Source organism: Giraffa tippelskirchi, chromosome 2, assembly GCF_054371585.1.
Source record: "Giraffa tippelskirchi isolate mGirTip1 chromosome 2, T2T-mGirTip1v1.2.pri, whole genome shotgun sequence".
Lineage (NCBI taxonomy): Eukaryota > Metazoa > Chordata > Mammalia > Artiodactyla > Giraffidae > Giraffa > Giraffa tippelskirchi.
Window position 1 is genome coordinate 6071381 of NC_137276.1, and position 22265 is coordinate 6093645.

The following is a 22265-nucleotide window of genomic DNA, read 5'->3' on the forward strand; positions in this document are numbered from 1 at the left end:
TCTGTCCATGGGATTTTCCAGGCAAGAGTACCAGAGTGGGGTGCCATTGCCTTCTCCCGTAACCTAGCTTAGTAGTTCTCAAAGTGTGGTTCCTGGAATAGAAGCCTCAATACCACCACCTGGGAGGTCAGAAATGTACACTTCCGGGCTCCTCTTTGTATCTGCAGAGTTGGAAACACTGGAGCTGGGCTGCCCCAGATAATGGATTTCAACAAGGTCTCCCTCTGATCCTGATGCACGCTACCACTAACTGGGCCGATCCAGACGCATACCTCGGTAGGTGAGGTCCAATCAATTATGACTTGTGTTTAGTGTTGAGTAACAACACATCCAAAAAGCAGTGGCTTGAGAATGGAAGAGTTTATTTTTGTTGTAAAAGAAATCCAGGAGTGGGCATTCTGGGGCAGGTATGGGAGGCCCACAGTGTCCTCAGAAGCTCAAGTGTCTGTCTTTCTGCTCCACAGTCCTTCAGGTGTGACCCTCATTATGATGCTTGTAGAATAGTTGCCAGGATTCCAGCCATCACATCCACATCCATAGTGAATACCAGGTGAACATCCCCTCTTGAGACCCTCCCAGAAGTTCTCCCGAAGGACTTCTGCTTATATCTCACTGGCCAGAGCAGTAGTCTACCACAGCAAGATGTGGTTTTTCGCTAGGCCTGTTATCACCTTGAACAAAATGAAGATTCTCTAAGTAAGAAAAAACATAAGAATGTATATTGAGTAGGCAACCAACTGAGTCTGCCAGAGATGGTTGGAACTTGAGGTTGTCAGTGATAACGTTCAAGATGTGGAGAGAGCAACATTCTGTGAATTGAAAGAGTTGTTGGATGTCGTCAGAGAGCGGGAGGTTTTAACTTACTGGTTCAGAGGAGAGGAAGCTCTGGGTATGGGGACATTTCAGGTATGGGATGTGGTGTGGGAGTGAGGACTGGAGTGGAGGTGATGTCATTGGGTATAGGAAGGGTTGGAGTGGAGGTGATGTCATTGGTTATAGGAGTGGATGTGATGGTCATTGGTTGTAGGAAGGGCTGAAGTGGAGGTGATGTCATTGGGTGTAGGAAGGGCTGAAGTGGAGGTGATGTCATTGGTTATAGAAGTGGAGGTGATGTCATTGGTTGGGAGGGAGTTGGAGTGGAAGTGATGGCCCTCGCTTGTAGGAGGGGCTGGAGTGAACTGTCCTTGACATGAGACCAGGAATTTTGCTGTTTTCACTGCTGCATCCTAGGTGCTCTATCTATGTCAGTACCTGGTACATAGTAGGTACTCTGTGGATAGTTGTTGAAGATAAGGAGGTCAAGCAATTTCTTTGAAAGAACAGGTAGTGGGGTAAAAGTCTGAGCTGAAAGCTCCTCCCCCTCACCACACACACACACACACACACACACACACACACACACACACACACACTCTGGGATAACAGCTGGCTCTGAGCGGGCACTTTACTCTGCAGAAGCCTTAACCAAGAATCTTCTCTGCTGCCTCCATTGACACCTAGAAGTTCAGTCTGAGTTTTTAATCAGTTTCTACTGTCTAGTGTTACCTGCTTGGTAATGCTCAGAGCTCCCAAGAAAAGCGAGGGGAGGAGGAAAGATGAAAGCTGCCAGAATTATCAAGCAAAATGGAAAGGTTGCCATCAGTGGCAATGCATCCTCCCAAACGACAGTGTGTTAGTGAGCCCCTGGTTTTATGTACCACTGATGTGGCAGAGGTTGATCCTGTCTAGTTATAATCTATGTCCAAAATGGAGATGGAAGGGAAACAGTCATGTGTTATTTCACTAGAAATGTGCTACACCTCCCTGAGAAAACCACTGTGATGATTTTTGTGAGTGACAGATTGTCAATGATTTCTACTTTTTCTTTTTTTTAAATTAATTTATTTATTTTAATTGGAGGCTAATTACTTTACAATATTGTAGTGGTTTTTGCCAAACATCGACATGAATCAGCCACAGGCGCACATGTGTTCCCCATCCAGAACCCCCCTCCGGCCTCCCTTCCCATCCCATCCCTCAGGGTCATCCCAGTGCACCAGCCCTGAGCACCCTGTCTCATGCATTGAACCTGGACCACCAATCTGCTTCACATATGATAATATACAGGTTTCAACGCTACCCTCTCAAATCATCCCACCCTCGCCTTCTCCCACAGAGTCCAAAAGACTGTTCTTTTCAGTATTTCAAATTCGACAATGATTATGGCTTTTATAATTTAGACATTTTTTAAAAGGAAATATCCCTTACTGAAAAAAATCACCCCTTCAAGTGGTCACCTCTGGAAACTTTAGCGAAAAGATTTGAGAAAAGCTTAAAATGCTCTTTTTCTGTGCTTTGAGAATCTAAGTCATGCTTTGGGATAAAGAATTATGGGGCTGTCAATCATCTGGGACTCCTTCCTCAGTGTCAGGTAGAAAGGTGCGATCTAATCATTGAGTGAAACGTCCCTCTTATTACCTACAAGAGTCCAGGTAATCCTCTTATTAGAAAACAGGCAGGTGTGTGTTCATGTGTGCCTATGTATGTATGTATGTGTATGTATGTATATATTTTTGACTTCCAAATACGTGTATGTGTTGAGATTTTTGTTCAATAGTCTTAAGACTCAAGGATTATGACCTAACTGGAAAAACAGCTCTGTCCAGTGACTCAGTGACCATTCTAGACACTGTCTTTGGGACAGAGTAATCTGCATTGCTCTTTGCAGTAAATGCATGCATGACCCTTTACATGAGTGCTACTTGCAAACTCCACACCTGCCATCGTTTTTAAATTGAAGTATAATTAATTTATAATGTTGTGTTAGTTTCAAGTATACAGCACAGTGGTTGAAATGCATATGTAATTCTTTTTCAGATTCTTTTCCCTTGTAGGTTTTCACAAAGTACTGAGTACCATTTCCTGTATTATAATAGGTCCTTTTTGGTTATATATTTTATATATAGTTGTATATATCGGTTCATCTCAATCTCCTAATTTATACCTCTCCCCCTTTCCCCTTTGGTAACCATAAATTTATTTTCAATGTCAGTAGGTTTCTTTCTGTTATGTAAGTAAGCTCATTTGTATCTTTTTTTTAGACTCCACATGTAAGCAGTATCATGTTATTTGTCTTTGTCTGATTTACTTACTATGATAATCTATAGGTCCATCCATGTTGCTGCAAATGGTATTATTTTATTCTTTTTTATGACTGAGTAGTATACCATTGTGTGTGTGTGTGTTTGACCCATTTATCTTGTCAATGGACACTGAGGTCGCTTCTGTGTCTTGGCTGTTGTAAATAGAGCTGCTATGAATATAGGAGGTGCATGTATCTTTCTGAAGCATAGCTTTGTCTGGATATATGCCCAGGAGTGGGATTGCAGGATCGTATGGTAACTCTATTTTTAGTTTTTTAAGGAACTGCCATACTGTTTTTCACCAAGGCTGTAGCCCACGTGGTATCTTGAAACTTGACCCCAGAACAATAGAAATAAACAAGTGCCTCTTTCCCCTTTCCCTCTGAATCCGGAGTTCTTGCACTCCCAGGGCTTGAATATTTTTGTCTTAACACCATAGTGACATCTTAACATTTCTTAGCACCCCCTGCTCTGGGTCCCAAAAAGGGAAGGCTCCTTTCAGAGGGCTGTAGCCGCTGCCATCGCTTTTCCCAAGTCGATTTTATTTCTTGGTCGTTACCCATCCCCGGTTTGTCTCCTTCTTTAGGAAGAAATGTTTATGCTTACAGTAGGAGAAACCTGTTTACTGTCTAGGAAGGGCTGGCATGGACAGGAAGTCTTGTTTCCTGACAAAGAAAGGACCCGCTCGTGTGTTTCCGCTGGCCCAGCTGCCTTTGGACGCCCCTCCATCCTTGCCATCTGACCCTCAAGTTGCTGTCTGTTCCCCTGATCTCTTCTCTTTCCTCTTCCCGGAGGCGCCAGCTCCAGCTCTGCTCCTGCCGTGTGGCCGGGCTTTGGGACTTGCAGGTCTGAGCACAGCTTCCCCTCCTGACCCTCTCCTCTCCTCTCCTCTCTGCCAGGAGCTGTTTATCCCATTTGCTCCTTCCCTCCACCCCTTTTCCCCTCTGACTCCCCGCCTGGGTTCCAGCATCTCTGCGTAGAAATTCAACAGAAATGTGCTGAAATAATTATCGGTTACTGGGTGATTTTAAGCAGAAGTCTAGATCGGGCGGGAGACAGGGTACCACATGGACACCCCTTTCTACATGAGGAAATCAACTTTTTGTGTGCTACCGGAAGGTGAAGCCTTGGTCAATTAAAAAGCAGAGAACATACCCACCAGCTTTGTCCATCGGAAAAGCTTTTTCTTTGCTGGCTCTGTTGCTTGTTTCTCTGTGGGTCATGAACAAGCTCTTTTATTTCATCTCCTGTGTACTGTAATTGCGGGTGGTTTGAGGATTTCTCTCCTGCTGAATGGGGGAAATATCAAGCCAACCATACCTGCTGGAGAAATTGGGTCTGTTCTGAGCACCCAGGGTTACTGCCTCTTCCACTTGAGCAATCTCTGCATCCACGAATTGAAACGGTTTGAGCCGAGAATGCCTGGCCTTTCCCCTGAGCGGCAGCCTCCTGTGTCCCTGTGCTAGAATGGGCTGGGCTAAGTGGCTTCAGTCATGTCTGACTCTGTGCAACCCCATGGACTGTAGCCCGCCAGCTTCCTCTGTCCATGGAGTTCTCCAGGCAAGAATATTGGAGTGGGTTGCCATTTCATTCTCCAGGGGATCTTCCCAACCCAGGGATCAATTCATGGGTCAGGAAGATCCCCTGGAGAAGGCTTATACTACCCACTCCAGTATTCTTGGGCTTCCCTTGTGGCTCAGCTGGTAAAGAATCCACCTGCAATGCGGGAGACCTGGGTTTGATCCCTGGGTTGGGAAGATCCCCTGGAGAAGGGAAAGGCTACCCACTCCAGAATTCTGGCCTAGAGAATTCCATGGACTACATAGTCCATGGGGTCGCAAAGAGTCGGACACGACTGAGCGACTTTCACTACTGTTGAAAGGAAATCTGAAGGGCCCAGCCCATTCAGGCCTCAGGCTCAGGAAGCATGCTTTGAGTTCCAGTTCAAGAAATAGAAATGCCTGGCAGAGGCTGCTGTTTGATCCAGCTTCTCCTACGAAGGGTAGAGCCTTTGGAGGCAACAGGTCTTCATGAGGGTGATGTAGTTTTAAATTTCAGCCATGAATAGAGAACTCTTAAGTCCAGTCTGCATGCAGAGTGTATGGGAAAAAGAAGACCTTGTTGGCTGGCGTAGGCCCCACCGGGGGATCATTTCACGGCTGATGGTTGTGCTTCTCAGAATCCACAAAAAGGCCTGATCAATATGTTGTCAGGAAAGTTTTTCTTTGACTACACATTTTTCTTTTTCCCAGTTCACCAACTGCATTCTATTTCAAGGAATTTGTTTTAACTCTTTCAAGTCACAGTTAGAACATCTGACTTGCACATAATCACTAACATGAGAATTTACATTAAATCAGACAGAAAGTTAGAAAATTAATTAATAGGTAGTTAAGTAAGTAGGTGTGGGATAGGTAGTGAGACCTCCATTAGTCTGTAAATAATCCATTAATTTAAAGAATCTGATGTCAGGATGGAACTAGCAGACTGGGACTGCATCACTGATAATTTGATTTTTGATTCTTTAAAAGAACTGATAAAAGGAAGCCACAGAGAAAGGAAGGCCTACTTTAGGACTTTTCCACTTACCTTCTGAGCCACCAGGGAAGCCCATGATATTTTATACTTAAACAGAACTGCCAGCTTTTGAAATACACAGTTGTAAAGATTTCTCTGTATAAATTAGCAAAGCCTAACTTTGCCATAAGAGCCGTTTTTGTTGTTTAGTCACTAAGTCATGTCCGACTGTTTGTGACCCCATGAACTACAGCATGCCAAGCTCCTCCACTATCTCCCAGAGTTTGCTCAAATTCATGTCCACTGAGTCGGTGATGCTATCTAACCATCTCATCTTCTGCTGCCCACTTCTCCTTTTACCTTCAATCTTTCCCAGCATCAGGGTCTTTTCCAGTGAGTTGGTTCTTCATATCAGGTGGCCAAAGTACTGGAGCTTCAGCTTCAGCATCAGCCTTTCCGATGAATATTCAGGGTTGATTTCCTTTAAGATTCACTGGTTTGATCTTCTTGCAGTTCAAAAGACTCTCAAGAGTCTTCTCCAGCATCTGAAGTCAAAAGCATCAGTTCTTTGGCGCTCAGCCTTCTTTATGGTCCAACTCTCACATGACTACTGGAAAAACCATAGCTTTGACTATACGGACCTTTGCTGGCAAAGTGATATCTCTGCTTTTTAATACATTATCTAGGTTTTCCATAGCTTTCCTTCTAAGGAGCAAGCATCTTTTAATTTCATAGCTGCATATCCTTCTCCAGATGAAAAGGTCAGTAATGACCACCCTTTGTGGGGGCACTCACGTTCCAGGCAGAACGACCCAGGGACACTTTCCCTTCCCTTTGTTCGTGGAAGCAGGAATACTGGCTCCACCCCCTTGTTGGCTCTCCTGCCTTCGTCCAACAGCCAGGAAGCCCACTGAGGGGACCCCCTGGGTTCTGTCTCCTCCCCTGCCATGCCAGCCTCACCACCTGCCACCTGTCCTCACTGGGCAGGGTGCCCAGGCTCAGAGAGGATGAGGCTGGAGTGGATTGCAGACAACTGGCATTTTAAGAGAAGTCACTGTTCTAATCAGTGCCTGGTAGTTACGGACTCATTTCCTTTTTGTGTATAAAACATCTCGGAAAATATGGCCTGAGTCTTCCAAGATTCTTGACTGTGCCAGTGGTTCCCAGGACCTTTTAATCTGCCCCTGGATGCCGGAGGTCTGCATGCACCCCACCGGCAGCTGTGCCTGTCTCCGCTTTGGGGGCCTCAGCACGGAGAAGAGATGACACCTAGTGAGGAGTCACGCCATATTTAAAGTGAATAACTTAAAAATATATATAGAGAGGAGAGACTTCCCTGGAGGTCCAGTGGTTAAGACTGTGCTTCCACTGCAGGGGAGCAAGTTCAGGGAACTAGGGTTCGACATACTATGTGGCGCAGCCAAATTAAAAAAAAAGCTTATAGAGTATTCTAAAAGAAGAAGAAAGGAAACAAAAAGAGCCCCAAATCAGCAAAGAGTAAAAGAGAGAGTCTCTCCCACCCCCAGCCCCTGGTCCTGTGTTGCCCTCTCCTTGTCCCAAGGTCTTCGGGGTCCTTCCAGAGATATTCTGAGCAAAGCATGGACTCAGGAGGCAGAACTGACACACTGTCCACTCTTTGCTTGCTTGATAATGGATTTAAAGGCGATTCTATGACTACACAAGAGCGTGCGCCTCGTTCTTTTTCCTGGCTGCAAAGTGCAAAGTACTGTAACTTACTTAACAGGCTCCTACTGATAAGCATAAGGTGGTTTGCAGACCTTTGATGTGACAGTGTGGCAACGAGCAACACGCTGTACATGTTTTAGACCCACTGCTGCATCAGCAATGAACACAGGCGCCTGATGAGTTATCCTGCCTCCACACTTGCCACAAGACATACGCAGCATCAGTGTTTCTGGAACAATAATGATAGCAAACGTTTATTACATGCTTGGTATGTATCAGCTACTGTGCAAAACACCTTACCTGGATCATTATTTTATTATAGTATTGCCTAGATTTTAGCATTTAGTATTCATATAAATAATATATGTATGTTATTTATATCAATTATGATGATATAGATGTATTGCTTATTATTTAAGTAGGTGAATTCATTATTCACCTAGGGGCTAGGCCAGGCCAGGGGCCGGGTCGGCGGCCGACAGGGCCTATGCCGGGCTGGGACCCGGGGGCCGGGGGCGGCGGCCGACAGGGAAAACTACCTAATCTGATCACACGGACCACAGCCTTGTCTATCTCAGTGAAACTAAGCCATGCCGTGTGGGGCCACCCAAGATGGATGGGTCATGGTGGAGAGGTCTGACAGATTGTGGTCCACCGGAGAAGGGCATGGCAAACCACTTCAGTATTCTTGCCTTGAGAACCCCATGAACAGTATGAAAAGGCAAAAATATAGGACACTGAAAGATGAACTCTCCAGGTCAGTAGGTGCCCAATATACTAATGGAGATCAGTGGAGAAATAACTCCAGGAAGAATGATGGGATGGAGCCAAAGCAAAAACGATACCCAACTGTGGATGTGACTGGTGACAGATGCAAAGTCCGATGCTGTAAAGAGCAATATTGCATAGGAACCTGGAATGTTAGGTCCATGAATCAAGGCAAATTGGAAGTGGTCAAACAGGAGATGGCAAGAGTGAACGTTGACATTCTAGGAATCAGCGAACTAAGATGGACTGGAATGGGTGAATTTAACTCAGATGACCATTATATCTACTACTGTGGGCAAGAATCCCTTAGAAGAAATGGAGTAGCCATCATGGTCAACAAAAGAGTCCGAAATGCAATACTTGGATGCAATCTCAAAAACGATAGAATGATCTCTGTTCGTTTCCAAGGCAAACCATTCAATATCACGGTAATCCAAGTCTATGCCCCAACCAGTAATGCCAAAGAAGCTGAAGTTGAACGATTCTATGAAGACCTACAAGACCTTTTAGAACTAACACCCAAAAAAGATGTCCTTTTCATTATAGGGGACTGGAATGCAAAAGTAGGAAGTCAAGAAACACCTGGTGTAACAGGCAAGTTTGACCTTGGAGTACAGAATGAAGCAGGGCAAAGGCTAATAAAGTTTTGCCACGGGAATGCACTAGTAATAGCAAACACCTTATTACAACAACACAAGAGAAGACTCTACACGTGGACATCACCAGATGGTCAACACCGAAATCAGATTGATTATATTCTTTGCAGCCACAGATGGGGAAGCTCTATACAGTCAGCAAAAACAAGACCAGGAGCAGACTGTGGCTCAGATCATGAACTGCTTATTGCCAAATTCAGACTTAAATTGAAGAAAGTAGGGAAAACCACTAGACCATTCAGGTATGATCTAGATCAAATCCCTTATGAGTATACCGTGGAAGTGACAAATAGATTTAAGGGTCTAGACCTGGTAGACAGAGTGCCTGATGAACTATGGACAGAGGTTTGTGACATTGTACAGGAGACAGGGATCAAGAAAATCCCCATGGAAAAGAAATGCAAAAAAGCAAAATGGCTGTCTGAGGAGGCCTTGCAGATAGCTTGGAAGAGAAGAGAAGCGAAAAGCAAAGGAGAAAAGGAAAGATATTCCCATCTGAATGCAGAGTTCCAGAGAATAGCAAGGAGAGATAAGAAAGCCTTCCTCAGTGATCAGTGCAAAGAAATAGAGGAAAACAACAGATTGGGAAAGACTAGAGATCTCTTCAAGAAAATTAGAGATACCAAAGGAACATTTCATGCAAAGATAGGCTCGATAAAGGACAGAAATGGTATGGACCTAACAGAAGCAGAAGATATTAAGAAGAGGTGGCAAGAATACACAGAAGAACTGTACAAAAAAGATCTTCACGACCCAGATAATCACGATGGTGTGATCACTCACCTAGAGCCAGACATCCTGGAACGTGAAGTCAAGTGGGCCTTAGAAAGCATCACTACGAACAAAGCTAGTGGAGGTGATGGAATTCCAGTTGAGCTATTTCAAATCCTCAAAGGTGATGCTGTGAAAGTGCTGCACTCGATATGCCAGCAAATTTGGAAAACTCAGCAGTGGCCACAGGACTGGAAGAGGTCAGTCTTCATTCCAATCCCAAAGAAAGGCAATGCCAAAGAATGCTCAAACTACCGCACAATTGCACTCATCTCACATGCTAGTAAAGTAATGCTCAAAATTCTCCAAGCCAGGCTTCAGCAATACGTGAACCGTGAACTTCCAGATGTTCAAGCTGGTTTTAGAAAAGGCAGAGGAACCAGAGATCAAATTGCCAATATCCACTGGATCATCGAAAAAGCAAGAGAGTTCCAGAAAACATCTATTTCTGCTTTATTGACTATGCCAAAGCCTTTGACTGTGTGGATCACAATAAACTGTGGAAAATTCTGAAAGAGATGGGAATACCAGACCATCTGACCTGTCTCTTGAGAAACCTGTATGCAGGTCAGGAAGCAACAGTTAGAACTGGACATGGAACAACAGACTGGTTCCAAATAGGAAAAGGAGTACGTCAAGGCTGTATATTGTCACCCTGCTTATTTAACTTCTATGCAGAGTACATCATGAGAAACGCTGGGCTGGAAGAAACACAAGCTGGAATCATGATTGCCGGGAGAAATATCAATAACCTCAGATATGCGGATGACACCACCCTTATGGCAGAAAGTGAAGAAGAACTAAAGAGCCTCTTGATGAAGGTGAAAGAGGAGAGTGAAAAAGTTGGCTTAAAGCTCAACGTTCAGAAAACTAAGATCGTGGCATCTGGTCCCATCACTTCATGGGAAATAGATGGGGAAACAGTGGAAACAGCATCAGACTTTATTTTTTTGGGCTCCAAAATCACTGCAGATGGTGATTGCAGCCATGAAATTAAAAGACGCTTACTCCTTGGAAGGAAGGTTATGGCCAACCTAGATAGCATATTTAAAAGCAGAGACATTACTTTGCCAACAAAGGTCCGTCTAGTCAAGGCTATGTTTTTTCCAGTGGTCATTTATGGATGTGAGAGTTGGACGGTGAAGAAAGCTGAGCGCCGTAGAATTGATGCTTTTGAACTGTGGTGTTGGAGAAGACTCTTGAGAGTCCCTTGGACTGCAAGGAGATCCAATCAATCCATCCTAAAAGAGATCAATCCTGGGTGTTCATTGGAAGGTCTGATGTTGAAGCTGAAACTCCAATACTTTGGCCACCTCATGCGAAGGGTTGACTCATTGGAAAAGATCCTAATGCTGGGTAGGATTGGGGGCGGGAGGAGAAGGGGACGACAGAGGATGAGATGGTTGGATGGCATCACCGATTCAATGGACATGGGTTTGGGTAGACTCCAGGAGTTGGTGATGGACAGAGAGGCCTGGCGTGCTGCAATTCATGGGGTCGCAAAGGGTCGGACACGACTGAGCGTCTGAACTGAACTGAATTCATTATATTAAAAAAATGAATATGATAATAAAATTAAGCACATAATATTTAATATTCTTACCTTGTTATAGTGTCAACCTCATTTTTATAGATGAGGCCAGATAGCACACAAGTGGTGGAGGTGGGGACTGAACCCAGGTATCTGGCCCCAGAGTCAGTGTGCTAAACTGCCTGCTCAATAATCTACTGTCCAGAAGGGCTTCTGAGCTCCTAAGTGTACTGGGGGGCGTGGTCACTTGGGAGCTTTATACATGATAGCAGTGAACGTTGAGGGGCTCCTGAGTGAACCCTGGGACATCTGGCCAGGGCTGGTGACCACATGTGTTGTTGTTGCTGGGGGAGCGTATGCCCTCGGGCATCAGTGACTCCCATATCCGCCTCCCGCCCTCCCCCTGCTCACCCCAGGCAGCCCTGCAGCCCATCTGCTTGTCTCTGAGAGAGCCTGGTATGCAGAAGTCATACTTCAGATGTGGGCTCATCAGATGTTTTGAGCACAACTCTCATTTTATTTTTAGTAGAACCAAACGTATTTTCTGGAAGCAGCGAGAAGCAACAAGAAGGAGCACGTGAGATCGTGTCTACTCCCCCAGTGGAACGGAAGCTGGTTAGAGACCCCCTTCTTGATGGTTCTAGCTCTCCAAGCAACAGCTCTCAGTCTAGTGACCTCTCTGAACCCGCAGAGAGTCAGCAGCAATGCCTCCCCAAACCCAAGGTCCCTTTACCAGGGTTCCTTTGCTCCTTCCAAGATCTGTGTGCATCTCTGCAGGAAGAACATGGTGTTCAGATAGAAAGAGAGGCCCCAGAAGGTAAGGAGCAAGGGAGGCAGGGATGAGATGGTTCTTCCTTGATCTTCACAGGGAAAACAGTGCAGGGTCCTTCTGGGCCCTGGTTCGGCCCAGCTTCCTTTGTGATGCTGCCTTTATCCATCTGTGTGAGCCCTGAGGGAAGCAAGCCCAGCAGGTCTAAATGGGGGGCAAGTCTGCCTCGCAGGCAGGGAGAAGGCACCATTGCCCAGGTCAGGAATCCCCAGCCCTGCTGTGTACAAGGCCACCATCACCTGGGGTTGGGAAGAAGGCCACTTCCAGGTGCCCAGCAGGCTCTTGGGCTGAGTCAGGGAAACTTTGAGATGCTGGTGTGCCTGCTGCCCCAAAGGTAGCGGGCCCACCAGGCTGCCCGTGGACCTCTGTAGCTGACCAGCTGGGCTAATGGCCGAGGGGTGCTTGTACCACGTGTACCAGGCACTTAATAGGCATGAGGGCCCTGACCTCACAGTGGCTTTGAGATAGGCCCCCATCTCAGCCTCTCCAGAGGCTGAATTCAAACTACATCATCCTTTCTCTAAAGGCCAACGGGCTAACCTCAACTAATATGGCATAAACTATTGATATATTAAAAAACATTTCGAAATAAAATAGTAAAAATAGATATCTGGTGCTCAGTTATATCAGAGGAAAATTAAGATTTCCAATCACTCTATAAAAAATTTGCCCAAAGAGCTATAGCTAAGGACAGAAAGAAAACTATTAGATTCTAGAGCTTTGGATTGGAAAAGTTAAAGTATTTACAGTAATTGGTAAAAATAATTTTTCTGGGAACACAAGTGAATCTCTAGCTTGTTATTCATTAACAAATGAAAGAAACATGTATTGAATACCCATTATATACCATCAGAGAAGCACTTATTAAACACCTACTGTGTGCCAGACACTGTGCTCAGGGCTTCCTGCCCTCCAGGTGCTGGCAGTCTCGTGCCAGAGTCACTGCGGCCATAACCATGCCTCTGGTGACCTGTCAGAAAGCTGAGGATGGCCCCAGGTGATACAAGGTGGGGTTGGACAGAGACATCTTCCTCAAGGAAATGCTTTTGAGGAAGCAAAATCAGACCCCAAGGGCCGAGGGAAAGGCACACAGAAAGCAAAGGGTGGATGGAAAGAGCAGGGCTGACGTGGGATCCAGGGGACCGCAGTGCGGGGAGGAGAGGAGGCCCGCAGGAACCTCAGGTCACACCGGTCAGGTTGGATGGAAAGAGCAGGGCTGACGTGGGATCCAGGGGACCGCAGTGCGGGGGGGAGAGGAGGCCCGCAGGAACCTCAGGTCACACCGATCAGGGTGGATGGAAAGAGCAGGGCTGACGTGGGATCCAGGGGACCGCAGTGCGGGGAGGAGAGGAGGCCCGCAGGAACTTCAGGTCACACCGATCAGGTTGGAAGGTCCTTATAAACCCACTAAGGGATCTGGACTGGAGGCTGGGCCGAGTCCTTGGAGGAGACCTAATTAGATGTTCCCTGAAAGCGGGTGTCTCCTGGACTATGTGGATGGTGGATGGGAGAGGTCCACGTGGGGGCGGGGAGACGGTGCTGAGACCGGGCAGACCTGAGTACAGAGCACGTCACTGTGGAGGCCTGGCCGCCCGAGCGGAGACTCTGAAGGTGGTGGATGGAGCTGTGCCGTGGGCACTGAGGAAGGCAGGCATGTTGGCACTGCTCTCGGGGTCTCTGGATCTGGCGGTGGGAGGACCTCTGGCTTCCCTGAGTATAGAGTGAGCTAGAACAAAGTTCACACCATATGGAAGCAGTGTGGTGGAAAGTGTAATTAACTCTGGCTGGAGGGCTGGGGACAAGTATCTCAGCTAGTAATCGGTCCTGAAGCAGGAATGAGGAGCAATAGGGAAAGGTCTAGAAAGAACAGGAGCAAATGCTTAGAAGAACAAGAATGTGAACTTCCAAGTAGCGTATGGTTGGCAAAGAATTGAAATTGGTACCTGGCGGGCAACATCTACCATGAATGAGCTGTGAGACATCCGGTGTGCTTGTAGAGCTTATAGGTAGCAGGGGCATTAATGGACCTTGGGAGAATATAGGACCTCTCTGGTCCAGACCAAAGAGGATCTGCGTGTGATGGTGGAGGTTATACTGGGGGGTCAGTTAAGGGATCCATGGGATCATGGAGTTGTATCCTGTGCTCACATGAGCCTCGTAATGACCACCTCTCCCCACCCAGCAGAACCAGCTGCTCTGGGGCACCCAGGCTGGCAGTGTGGTGAGGCTCAGGGTGAATATGGTGTGGTCCAGCCCTCCAGAAGGTCCCAGGCTTGTGGGGTTGGAGTATGCTGTGATGGGCCCACTGATGCTGCTGATGTGTGGAGTGTGTTCCACGGCGGACACACAGAGGGGGAACGATGGGGTGTGCCTGGGAACAGGGGGCCAGCTCCCTGAAAAATCTGAGCTCAGCCTGAAGGTAGGAGGCCACCGGGTGGTGGGATCAAAGGAGTTTCGTGGAGATGAGAGGGCATGTGGGTGAGGAGAAAGGAGAACGCTGCTGGGTTTCAGATCAGAGAGGGCTGGTGAGGCTGTAGTTGGGGGGACGTGTGATGGGGGAGGGGGGAGTTCAGACAGGAAGAGTGACCTGGGACAGACATTGTGTTCCGCACAGAGCAGATGATCAGTAAGTGGTCAGTGAATCCATACGAATCCCCCCCTCTCAGCATCCCAAAGACAACTCTGCCCCAAGTGCTGCGACATCTGCTTAAGCCCTGACCTTTTCCACCAAAGGGTGTCAGGACGGCCCCAGGATGGGGCTGAACCCAATGCTGAGACACAGAGTCCCAAATGTGAATATCAAGCCAGTGCTAGTCTCCAGGAGATTAAGGGGCGGGATAAATAATTGAACACCGTTCCTCTGTCTTACATCATTAGTGTAGCAAACATAAGTTAAATTAATTCATGGTCCCTGAACAACCCAACTGTATTAATTGCACAGGACACATTTAATATGAAGTACAAAATAGAGGGAGTTTCTTTGCCTTGGCTGCAAAAGCATTTTTGCCAAGGGAATACCTGCGTGGCATAGCCAGTCTCGAGTCTGGCTGCCCACAGACATGCCTCCCTGCAACCATGGCACCCGGGGGTCTGTGATGAGGTGCGATCTCATCGGCTTAACGAGGCCCATTAATAACCCACTGGCATTTCCATTTTCAAAATTGTCTTCTGTGTCTAATGGTGTTGAGAAGCCAGGAGAAAAGCTCTCGGTGCCCTCTAAATGGAATTCTAAATCTTCTCTCCCAGGGGATTACACGTGCTGTGACTTGGTTGTTAAAATAAAGGAATGCAAGAAGAGTGAGCACCCCGCCAACCCCGAGTCTGAGCCAGCACCCCCAGAGCCTGCGCCCCCTGAGGACCCAGAGACCCACGTCCTGCCAGAAGACTGTTCCAAGAGCCAACAAGGGCCTGAAAGCTCCCTGACCTTGCAGGTAAGGCAAGGTCTGGCTTGACTCCCACTGTACATTCTGGCGCGATTCCCACCGAGGGGAGACTTCCTGGGGAGCCCATGGGCACACAACCTCACTTCTGCTGCTGGAGATCCAACTCTACTTCCTGGCGGCTGTGTGACTCTGGGCAGATCCCCTAACCTCTCTCGGCCTCTGTCCCCCTGTGTGAGGAAGGAGATGATGCTGTCTACCCAGGCTAGGTTGGGGATCGCATATCATCAACGGTGACTGTGATTAGAGCAAGGAGAGTCAGCATTTGTCGAGGAGTTTCTGGGGCCCAGACAAGGAGAGAGTCACCCCCGTGAGGCGGGAGTCTGTCCCTACAACCCCGTCTTCAGATAAGCATGTTAAGCCTTTGAAAGATGAAGTAGTCCCAAGGCCATGCGGACTTGAGTTTGAGGATATGGAAGCTTTCATTTTGTGTCTTTCCCTAATTGTAGAAGTAATGTGAACACATTTTTTTTTAAGTTCTAAAAAATACACGGATATGAAGATTAGAAGGACAGACAACCCGGAGAAGGCTAGCCATGCCTCCTGGGAGACTCAGGTGTTGTAACTGCCCTGCAGGTGGGTAGCGGGCTCCACCTGCCAGTGCCCCACCCCCATCCCCCTGGGTGGATCCATCAGGAGAGACGCACGAGGCCCTGAAGCTGCCCGAGCCTCCAGCCTCGGGGCAGACAGCTGAGGCAGCAACCACACGGGGCCCCACAGGCGATTCCAGGGCCATCTCCCCAGGCCCCAGGACCCGGGCTGGTGCCGAAGTCTTGCTCCAGCTGGTCCAGGGGTTCCCTCAGGAAGGACAGCGTCGGCAATGCGAATGAGAAGACACAGCAAGTCTTAGCGTCTCATAGTGTCTCCTGACTTTATTGTTTTCAAGGCAGCTTTTATATCTTTAGTTGTACATAGAAACAAATGTAAAATACCAAATCAGCTCAATGGGTCAGCAATTTTGACCCTTATCGAAACCAGGACACTGTTTGTGTTTTTAGTTATAAAAAGTTTAAAGTTGTTTACATCATCTTCTGGCCTGGAGGCCTGCTAACATCTGGTGACTCTTTTATTGATAAGGGTTGATCAGCCAGGACACTTTTGCATCAGGCACAGAAAGTACCAGGGTTACATTTTTCTAAAGAATACAGGCACAGAAGATTATGACAAAGAAAGAATTCATAAACTCAGAGTTTCAAGGTAAAACCTGTTTTCTGTACTCTGTCTTATGCCTTGAGCCTAACAGAGAAGAATGTGGTCCCAAAAAGTCATGGCACAGCAAGCTGAAAACAATGTAGCACCAAGGTCAGTGCTTAGCAAAATCACCAGCTGAATTAACAATCGTCTTATTATTTGTATTAAAGCTAAACTTCTATTTATATAAATCTCTAGCTATTATGTTTTCATTATATAGGCTAAATACGTTAAGAGCAAAAACATAGTGAGTAAATATAGACTAAGTATCCGTTTCATAAAGCAATATCTCTTATATTTCCTAATAAGCCTTTTTTCCTACGAAGGGCTCTGTGCTCATTGGGGCTTTCTGTGTGGAGGCTCTCAGTATTGTTTATTGTTAAGGAGCAGTCATGCACATTAGCTCCAAAGGTACAGGTACATTTATTAAACAAACCAATATGCTAGCAAGAGGAATTTAGATTAGCATACTCTATATCCTAGATAATTTTATTAGGGTGCTACCGTTCAGGGGCCTTGTCGATTGAGGTTTCAGATTGATCTATTTTAGAAGAGAATCAGGAAAGGCCTTTTGCCTAAGTCACAGAAAATAAGAAGAGGTTTATTATAGCAAACATCAGAAAGACAGATATCATCTTTAAGGTGAGCGCTGAGGCAGCCTTCCGAGAATCCCTGAGGCCTGAGAAGCTCTGCTCAATCAGTCCTTCTCCTCATGACTCTGTCATGGGTGGGATCTCGTGAGCTGGCTCCCGGCAGGCTGGCGCCTTGGAGGCCAAGCGATCAGGAGACTCCTTTCCTGGCACAACAGCCAGGGGCACATCCATGACGCAGATGGAGCCCATGCCGCCCTCTGCCTGGAAACTGTGAGCTCCCCGAGGGCTGGGAGAGGAATGGGGCCTAGGGTATTTCTGCTGTGGCCGCAGCTCTGGGGGGTCCGTGCTGAGCACCTGCCGTGTGCAGAGCTGGGGCGCTGGCTGTGCAGGGCACAAAGTGGAGGAGACACAGCCTGTGCCATCCAGGAGCTCGTGGCTCCTGGGCAGAAATATATCTGCCTTCCAGAATAGTGCAGGGATTCTTAGATGACAGAGGCACACAGAGCGTCGAGGTCAGTGTCTAGCACAGAGCAGGACGTATCAGCGGTGGTTATTCTTCTTCAGTAAACCTGTGTGGGGAGCTTTGTTCACACATGGAGTCGGGGACACAGAGATAGATGAGGCTGAAGAGAAAGCACGGGGATTCTGACCTCCTCTATAGAGTCTACAGAACCGTTTTGCAAAGAAAAACTCTCCCACCAGCTCTTTCTTCCTGGGGGGAGAAGTTATTTCCGTTCGCTACGATTACTTCTCCTGAAAAGATACACGAGTCATGCTGGGAGAATGATCTCATTCTGAGCTTTTGAAGGCATCCAGCCCCCGGGAGAAGCAGGTGACTCCTAAGGCTTGCATTCCTTTCCTATCCATGTCACCTTGGAATATGGCATTTCGGGGCATTCAGATTTTGATCTGTTGGAAATGAAAGAATTGCCAGTGGAAGGAGAAATGGGCAGAGGTGTGACTTTGGTGCTGGTACCTCAGTCATGCTACAGTGGGGCCCTCAGTGCTGAGACCTGCATCATCAACAGGTCTGTGGCCATCTGTCCATGAGGTGTTGCAAGAAAATTAGGGCATGCTCTTGCACTGTACTTTTGATCAGCCTCTTGACCAAATCAGATGGATGCATTGCCTTTCCATGACACTTCTCTTAAAAGGTTTTGGGAGCTCCCCAGTGGTTAGGACTCTGTGGTTCCGATACAGGAGGTGTGGGTTCGATCCCTGGCTGGGGAACAAAGATTCTGCCTACCTTGCAGTGTGGCCAAGAAATAAAAAATAAATACATGAATATATAAGCAGGCATACCTTAGTAAAATGTTTTCTTGGCTCCTCTAGGAGGCCCTAGAAGTCCGCAAGCCTCAGTTCATTTCTCGCTCACAAGAACGTCTGAAGAAGCTAGAGCACATGGTCCAGCAGAGAAAAGCCCAGCGGAAGGAGAGCCTGGCACCGAAGCAGAGTCTCCTTCCTGTCCGTGCCAACAAGAAGCAGTTCACCATCCCCCACCCTCTCAGCGGTAAGCTGCAGCTGGCTCAGGAGGGCGGGCGTGACGCGGGACCCCAGGGCGGGGACCTTAGTCCGAGCCGATGGTCCCAACGGTGCCCCTGACATGCAGGACTGGTGTTCACCCAAGTGCCCAAACCTCGGGGTCACACAACCCACCCTGGGAGCCCGCCCGTCTTCAGAGGTGATCCGCGGGCCCTGAATTCAGCAGAAATAGCTGGGGACACACATCTCCCATTTCAGCCGGGAAAGAAGTGCTGTGGCAGCCAGGGTAGCCAGTTCAAATTCTTGGCTCCATAACAGATACTCCAAGAGCTCCTCTTTGCCCTGAATAGATTGAAAACCGGTCTCAGGGTGAGAGGTTGACTCCAGTTTGTCTGCATCAACATTCGTCATCTCAAAACCCCTTTCCTGCTGCGAGCTCAGCATCGGGCTGGACAGCTTTGGGAGCCCTGGGAGGTGGGTGTCACGGGGACCCTGTGAGGGCGGTGCTCCTGGACTCCCTGGAGAAGGCGGTATCGGGAATCTTCTCTGGGCCAGACCCACGCAGGGAGCCAAGGAGAGCTTGGTGAGAGAGGCTGGCCTCCGTCCTTTTGTTCGTGGAGATAATAAACAGACTATTAAACCAGAAAGAATAACAAGAAGAGACAAGGGCAAGGATGGGGACATGGGAGCATATTCTGATGGCCTGCCAACTCAAATCTTAAAATCTGGAGGCCTGGGGAAACCTCTGTTTTATTTCTTTGGATAGAGGAACAAGATCTTCCTAGCAAAATGTTCTGGGCCCCAGGAGGTGAAATCATTGGTCTGATTCTGAATAAAAGTCCTCTAGGGAAATAACCATAGTCAATAAAATGCAGCTTAGCAAATATTACCAGGATCTTACAGAGCGGCTGGGGGACAGCAGGTATTGGAATAGGATTCCTGTTAACCGCAGGCGTGCTGAGCCCCCCTCCGCCCACCCCCGCACCCCCACCGAGAGCTCTTCTGGGGGAGTCGTCCAAGACCTCGGCAAGGGCGAACTTGAACGCATCCTTCCCGCAGTGAAGGATCTGGCGGGACACCTGCTGCTCGGCCCTGGTGACCCTTCCCATGATGCTAAGGAAAGGAACTCGGCAAAATGTATGTGCAAAGACTTTTCCTGCCTGGAAATGTGTCTCACGTCGGCGTTTGAAGCTGATTGGCAGATATTGGCTATGTGGGTGTGTTCTCTGGAGGCTCCTTCGTTTCTGGCTCAACAGAGAGCAATCTGGGTTCAGGTGCAGATGTGTCAAGTTGGCAAGAGGAACCAAGTGTCAGCCACAGCTGGGGGTCCCCCCCAGGGCTTTCAGGGTCCAGGCTTGTCCTGGGGAGGGCTGCCAGGGTACCCATGGTGCCCGTGGTGTGAGGGCCACTTGGCCTCCAGTTTTGAAGATCCTGCTTGATGAAGATGGTTAGATAAGCGAATGTGTTCTCAACAAATGTGAAAGTGTCACGTTAGAGCTCAACATTTGTATACACAAAAAGTGGTGTCTATCAGGCTTCCTTTTCAGTCAGCTCCCATCATTTTGTGTAGAAAAAAATGGAGACTCCTGAGCGTTTGGGAACTCATTAGGCATGAGAACATTCATCCTTGTCCCCTGGGCCAGCTGCCGTCCAGCCATGCCATACCGAGGGCCCCAGTGGCCTGGAATATCACCATCTCAAATGTCAGAGGGAGGCTGCCTTTTCCCATGTATTCATTTCCTAGGGCTGCTGTAAGAAAAGGCCCGAGGCTGGGTGGCTCAAGGAACAGAAATTGATTGTCTCACAGTCTAGAGGCCAGAAGTCCAAAATCCAGGTGTCCACTGGAGTGCTTTCTCTTGGAGGCTCAGAGAGATCCAGGCTCTGCCTCTCTTCCGGCTCTGATAGCTTCTGGCAACTTCTGGCATTTCTTGGCTTATAGTTGCATCATTCTGTTCCCTGCCTCCATCCCCCTTGTGTCTGTGTCCAAATTCCCTCCTCTCACAAGGACCCCGGTCATTGGATAAGGTCCACCTCCACCCAGCCTGACCTCATTTTAACTTGCACACACCTGCAAGGATCCGATTTCTAAATCAAGTCACGGGGACAGGAGGAAACATACCTTTGGTGGAGGAGAGACTGCATAGGGCAGTTTTATCTACTTTCCTCCAACAGTGATGTTTTGCCCCAAAACAGATATCACCCTCACATGTTCACATTCCTTTGACTGAAAATCTTAAAATCGTGTATAATAATAAAAGATGATGAGACTCAGCCAGTAGTTTTAAATAACCGAGGCACCTTTTTATTTCCCCAGTTCCGAGACAGTCCTGATGACTGGAGTGCTCTGGGAGGGCTCCGGCACACAATTTTACAGCCGCTCCTCTGATCCCCGCGGTATTTATGGCTGATGAGAGGTTTACCCTCGTGTTTGTTTGTGTTAGGCCGGCCCACTCAGACAAGTTCTGAAACCAGAGCCTCGTGTGAGCTCTGGACAAGCGCAGGAGTGCTTAAGGCCCCATTAGGCACGTCTAGAGGCCGCATCTCGTCTTCAGCCTGTCTGCTGGCAAGATGATAAAAGCGGGATGCAGATGCTTTTCTTACATGCTAAATTAGTTACTAAATCATATGCGTGAATGAGCTCCCGCTACAGTGTCAAGGCGTCTGTTAGAAGGAAGACTTGGCTTGCTTTCCGAGCTGGGTTAGCTGCCTCTGTTCAGGGCCCTCCTGGCTCAGACCTGAGGGGTTTAGATGGAGCCCCCAGCAGCTGACAGACGCCCCCTCGAGCAAGGACTGGGGGCAAAGCATGCGCCGGATGCGAGCCAGCTCTGCTTCCTGTTGGCCAATGAATCCAGGGCAGTCTTAAGGGACAGGGGCAGTGACACGTGTGTGGGCACATGTGTGTACGTGCACAAACATGTGTGTGTTCACTAGGCTCCTGTGTGGAGATAGGGGATTTTCACGACCAGCTGGGACCCAAGAATGTCCAGGAAGTAGCATTATAAAGGTCCTGCCAGCAACCCCAGTCTGTTTTGACTCAGTCATCATCTATGGCTTATATTCCCAAAGCTCACAAATACGTGGCCTCTTTCTTGCCTTGTCTGGGAGCCTCCTGGGCCCCTGGGCTTGGCTCTAGCAGTGGCATAAACATCTTCCTCCATCCCTCAGAAAACTTTTCTTGAGGACTCGCTGTGTGCCGGGCACAGCCCCTGGTCCCGTGGACCTCCTCAACCCTGGGGGAAAGCACACAGGTAAAAAAGGCTGTGATCTTGGGATTTGCTAAGTGCCATGGAAGGGGGTTGCCATGGCAACCCACTTTGCTCCTGCCATGGGATATGGTCCTGATGGAGGAGACCTGGTACTGAGGAGAGACCCTGCAGCTGGGTCATGGTCCAGGGTGGGGAGGGCAGGGTGTGCTGGCGGAGGATGTGAAAGCTGCATAGGGAGGGGTCGCCGAGTGCTCAGGTCAGCTGTGGTTGGACTGTAGATGGGGGTGGGGAGCAAAGGGAGAGATGGAGGTGCCAGGGAGGAGTCCAAGGGGGCCCCAGTTGTATATGCTGCTTCCAGTGTTCTCCTTATTCTGTGATCAAAGCTGAGGCTGCGTAGCTCCAGGCAGGACATGAAGGCGGGCTAGGGCAGGGCAGTGAAGCACAGAAGGGTGACAGATGCAGAGGTTCTTGGG

At 48.2% G+C, this 22265-nt stretch overlaps 1 protein-coding gene across 12 annotated transcripts in view; it reads left to right on the plus strand.

Moving 5' to 3' along the window:
* The window catches only part of C2H10orf90 (chromosome 2 C10orf90 homolog), a 385456-nt gene that overhangs the window by 345561 nt on the left and 17630 nt on the right, over positions 1-22265 (plus strand). For 7 of the 12 annotated variants that reach the window (XM_081533101.1, XM_081533149.1, XM_081533160.1 and 4 more), the window contains 3 exons: positions 11578-11868; positions 15127-15311; positions 18437-18614. In XM_081533101.1, coding sequence (XP_081389227.1) covers positions 11578-11868; positions 15127-15311; positions 18437-18614 — 654 coding nt within the window. Of the gene's footprint in view, positions 1-11577; positions 11869-15126; positions 15312-18436; positions 18615-19538; positions 19724-22265 lie in introns of all 12 variants that reach the window. The other 5 variants (XM_081533183.1, XM_081533193.1, XM_081533118.1 and 2 more) reach the window with 3 other exon arrangements.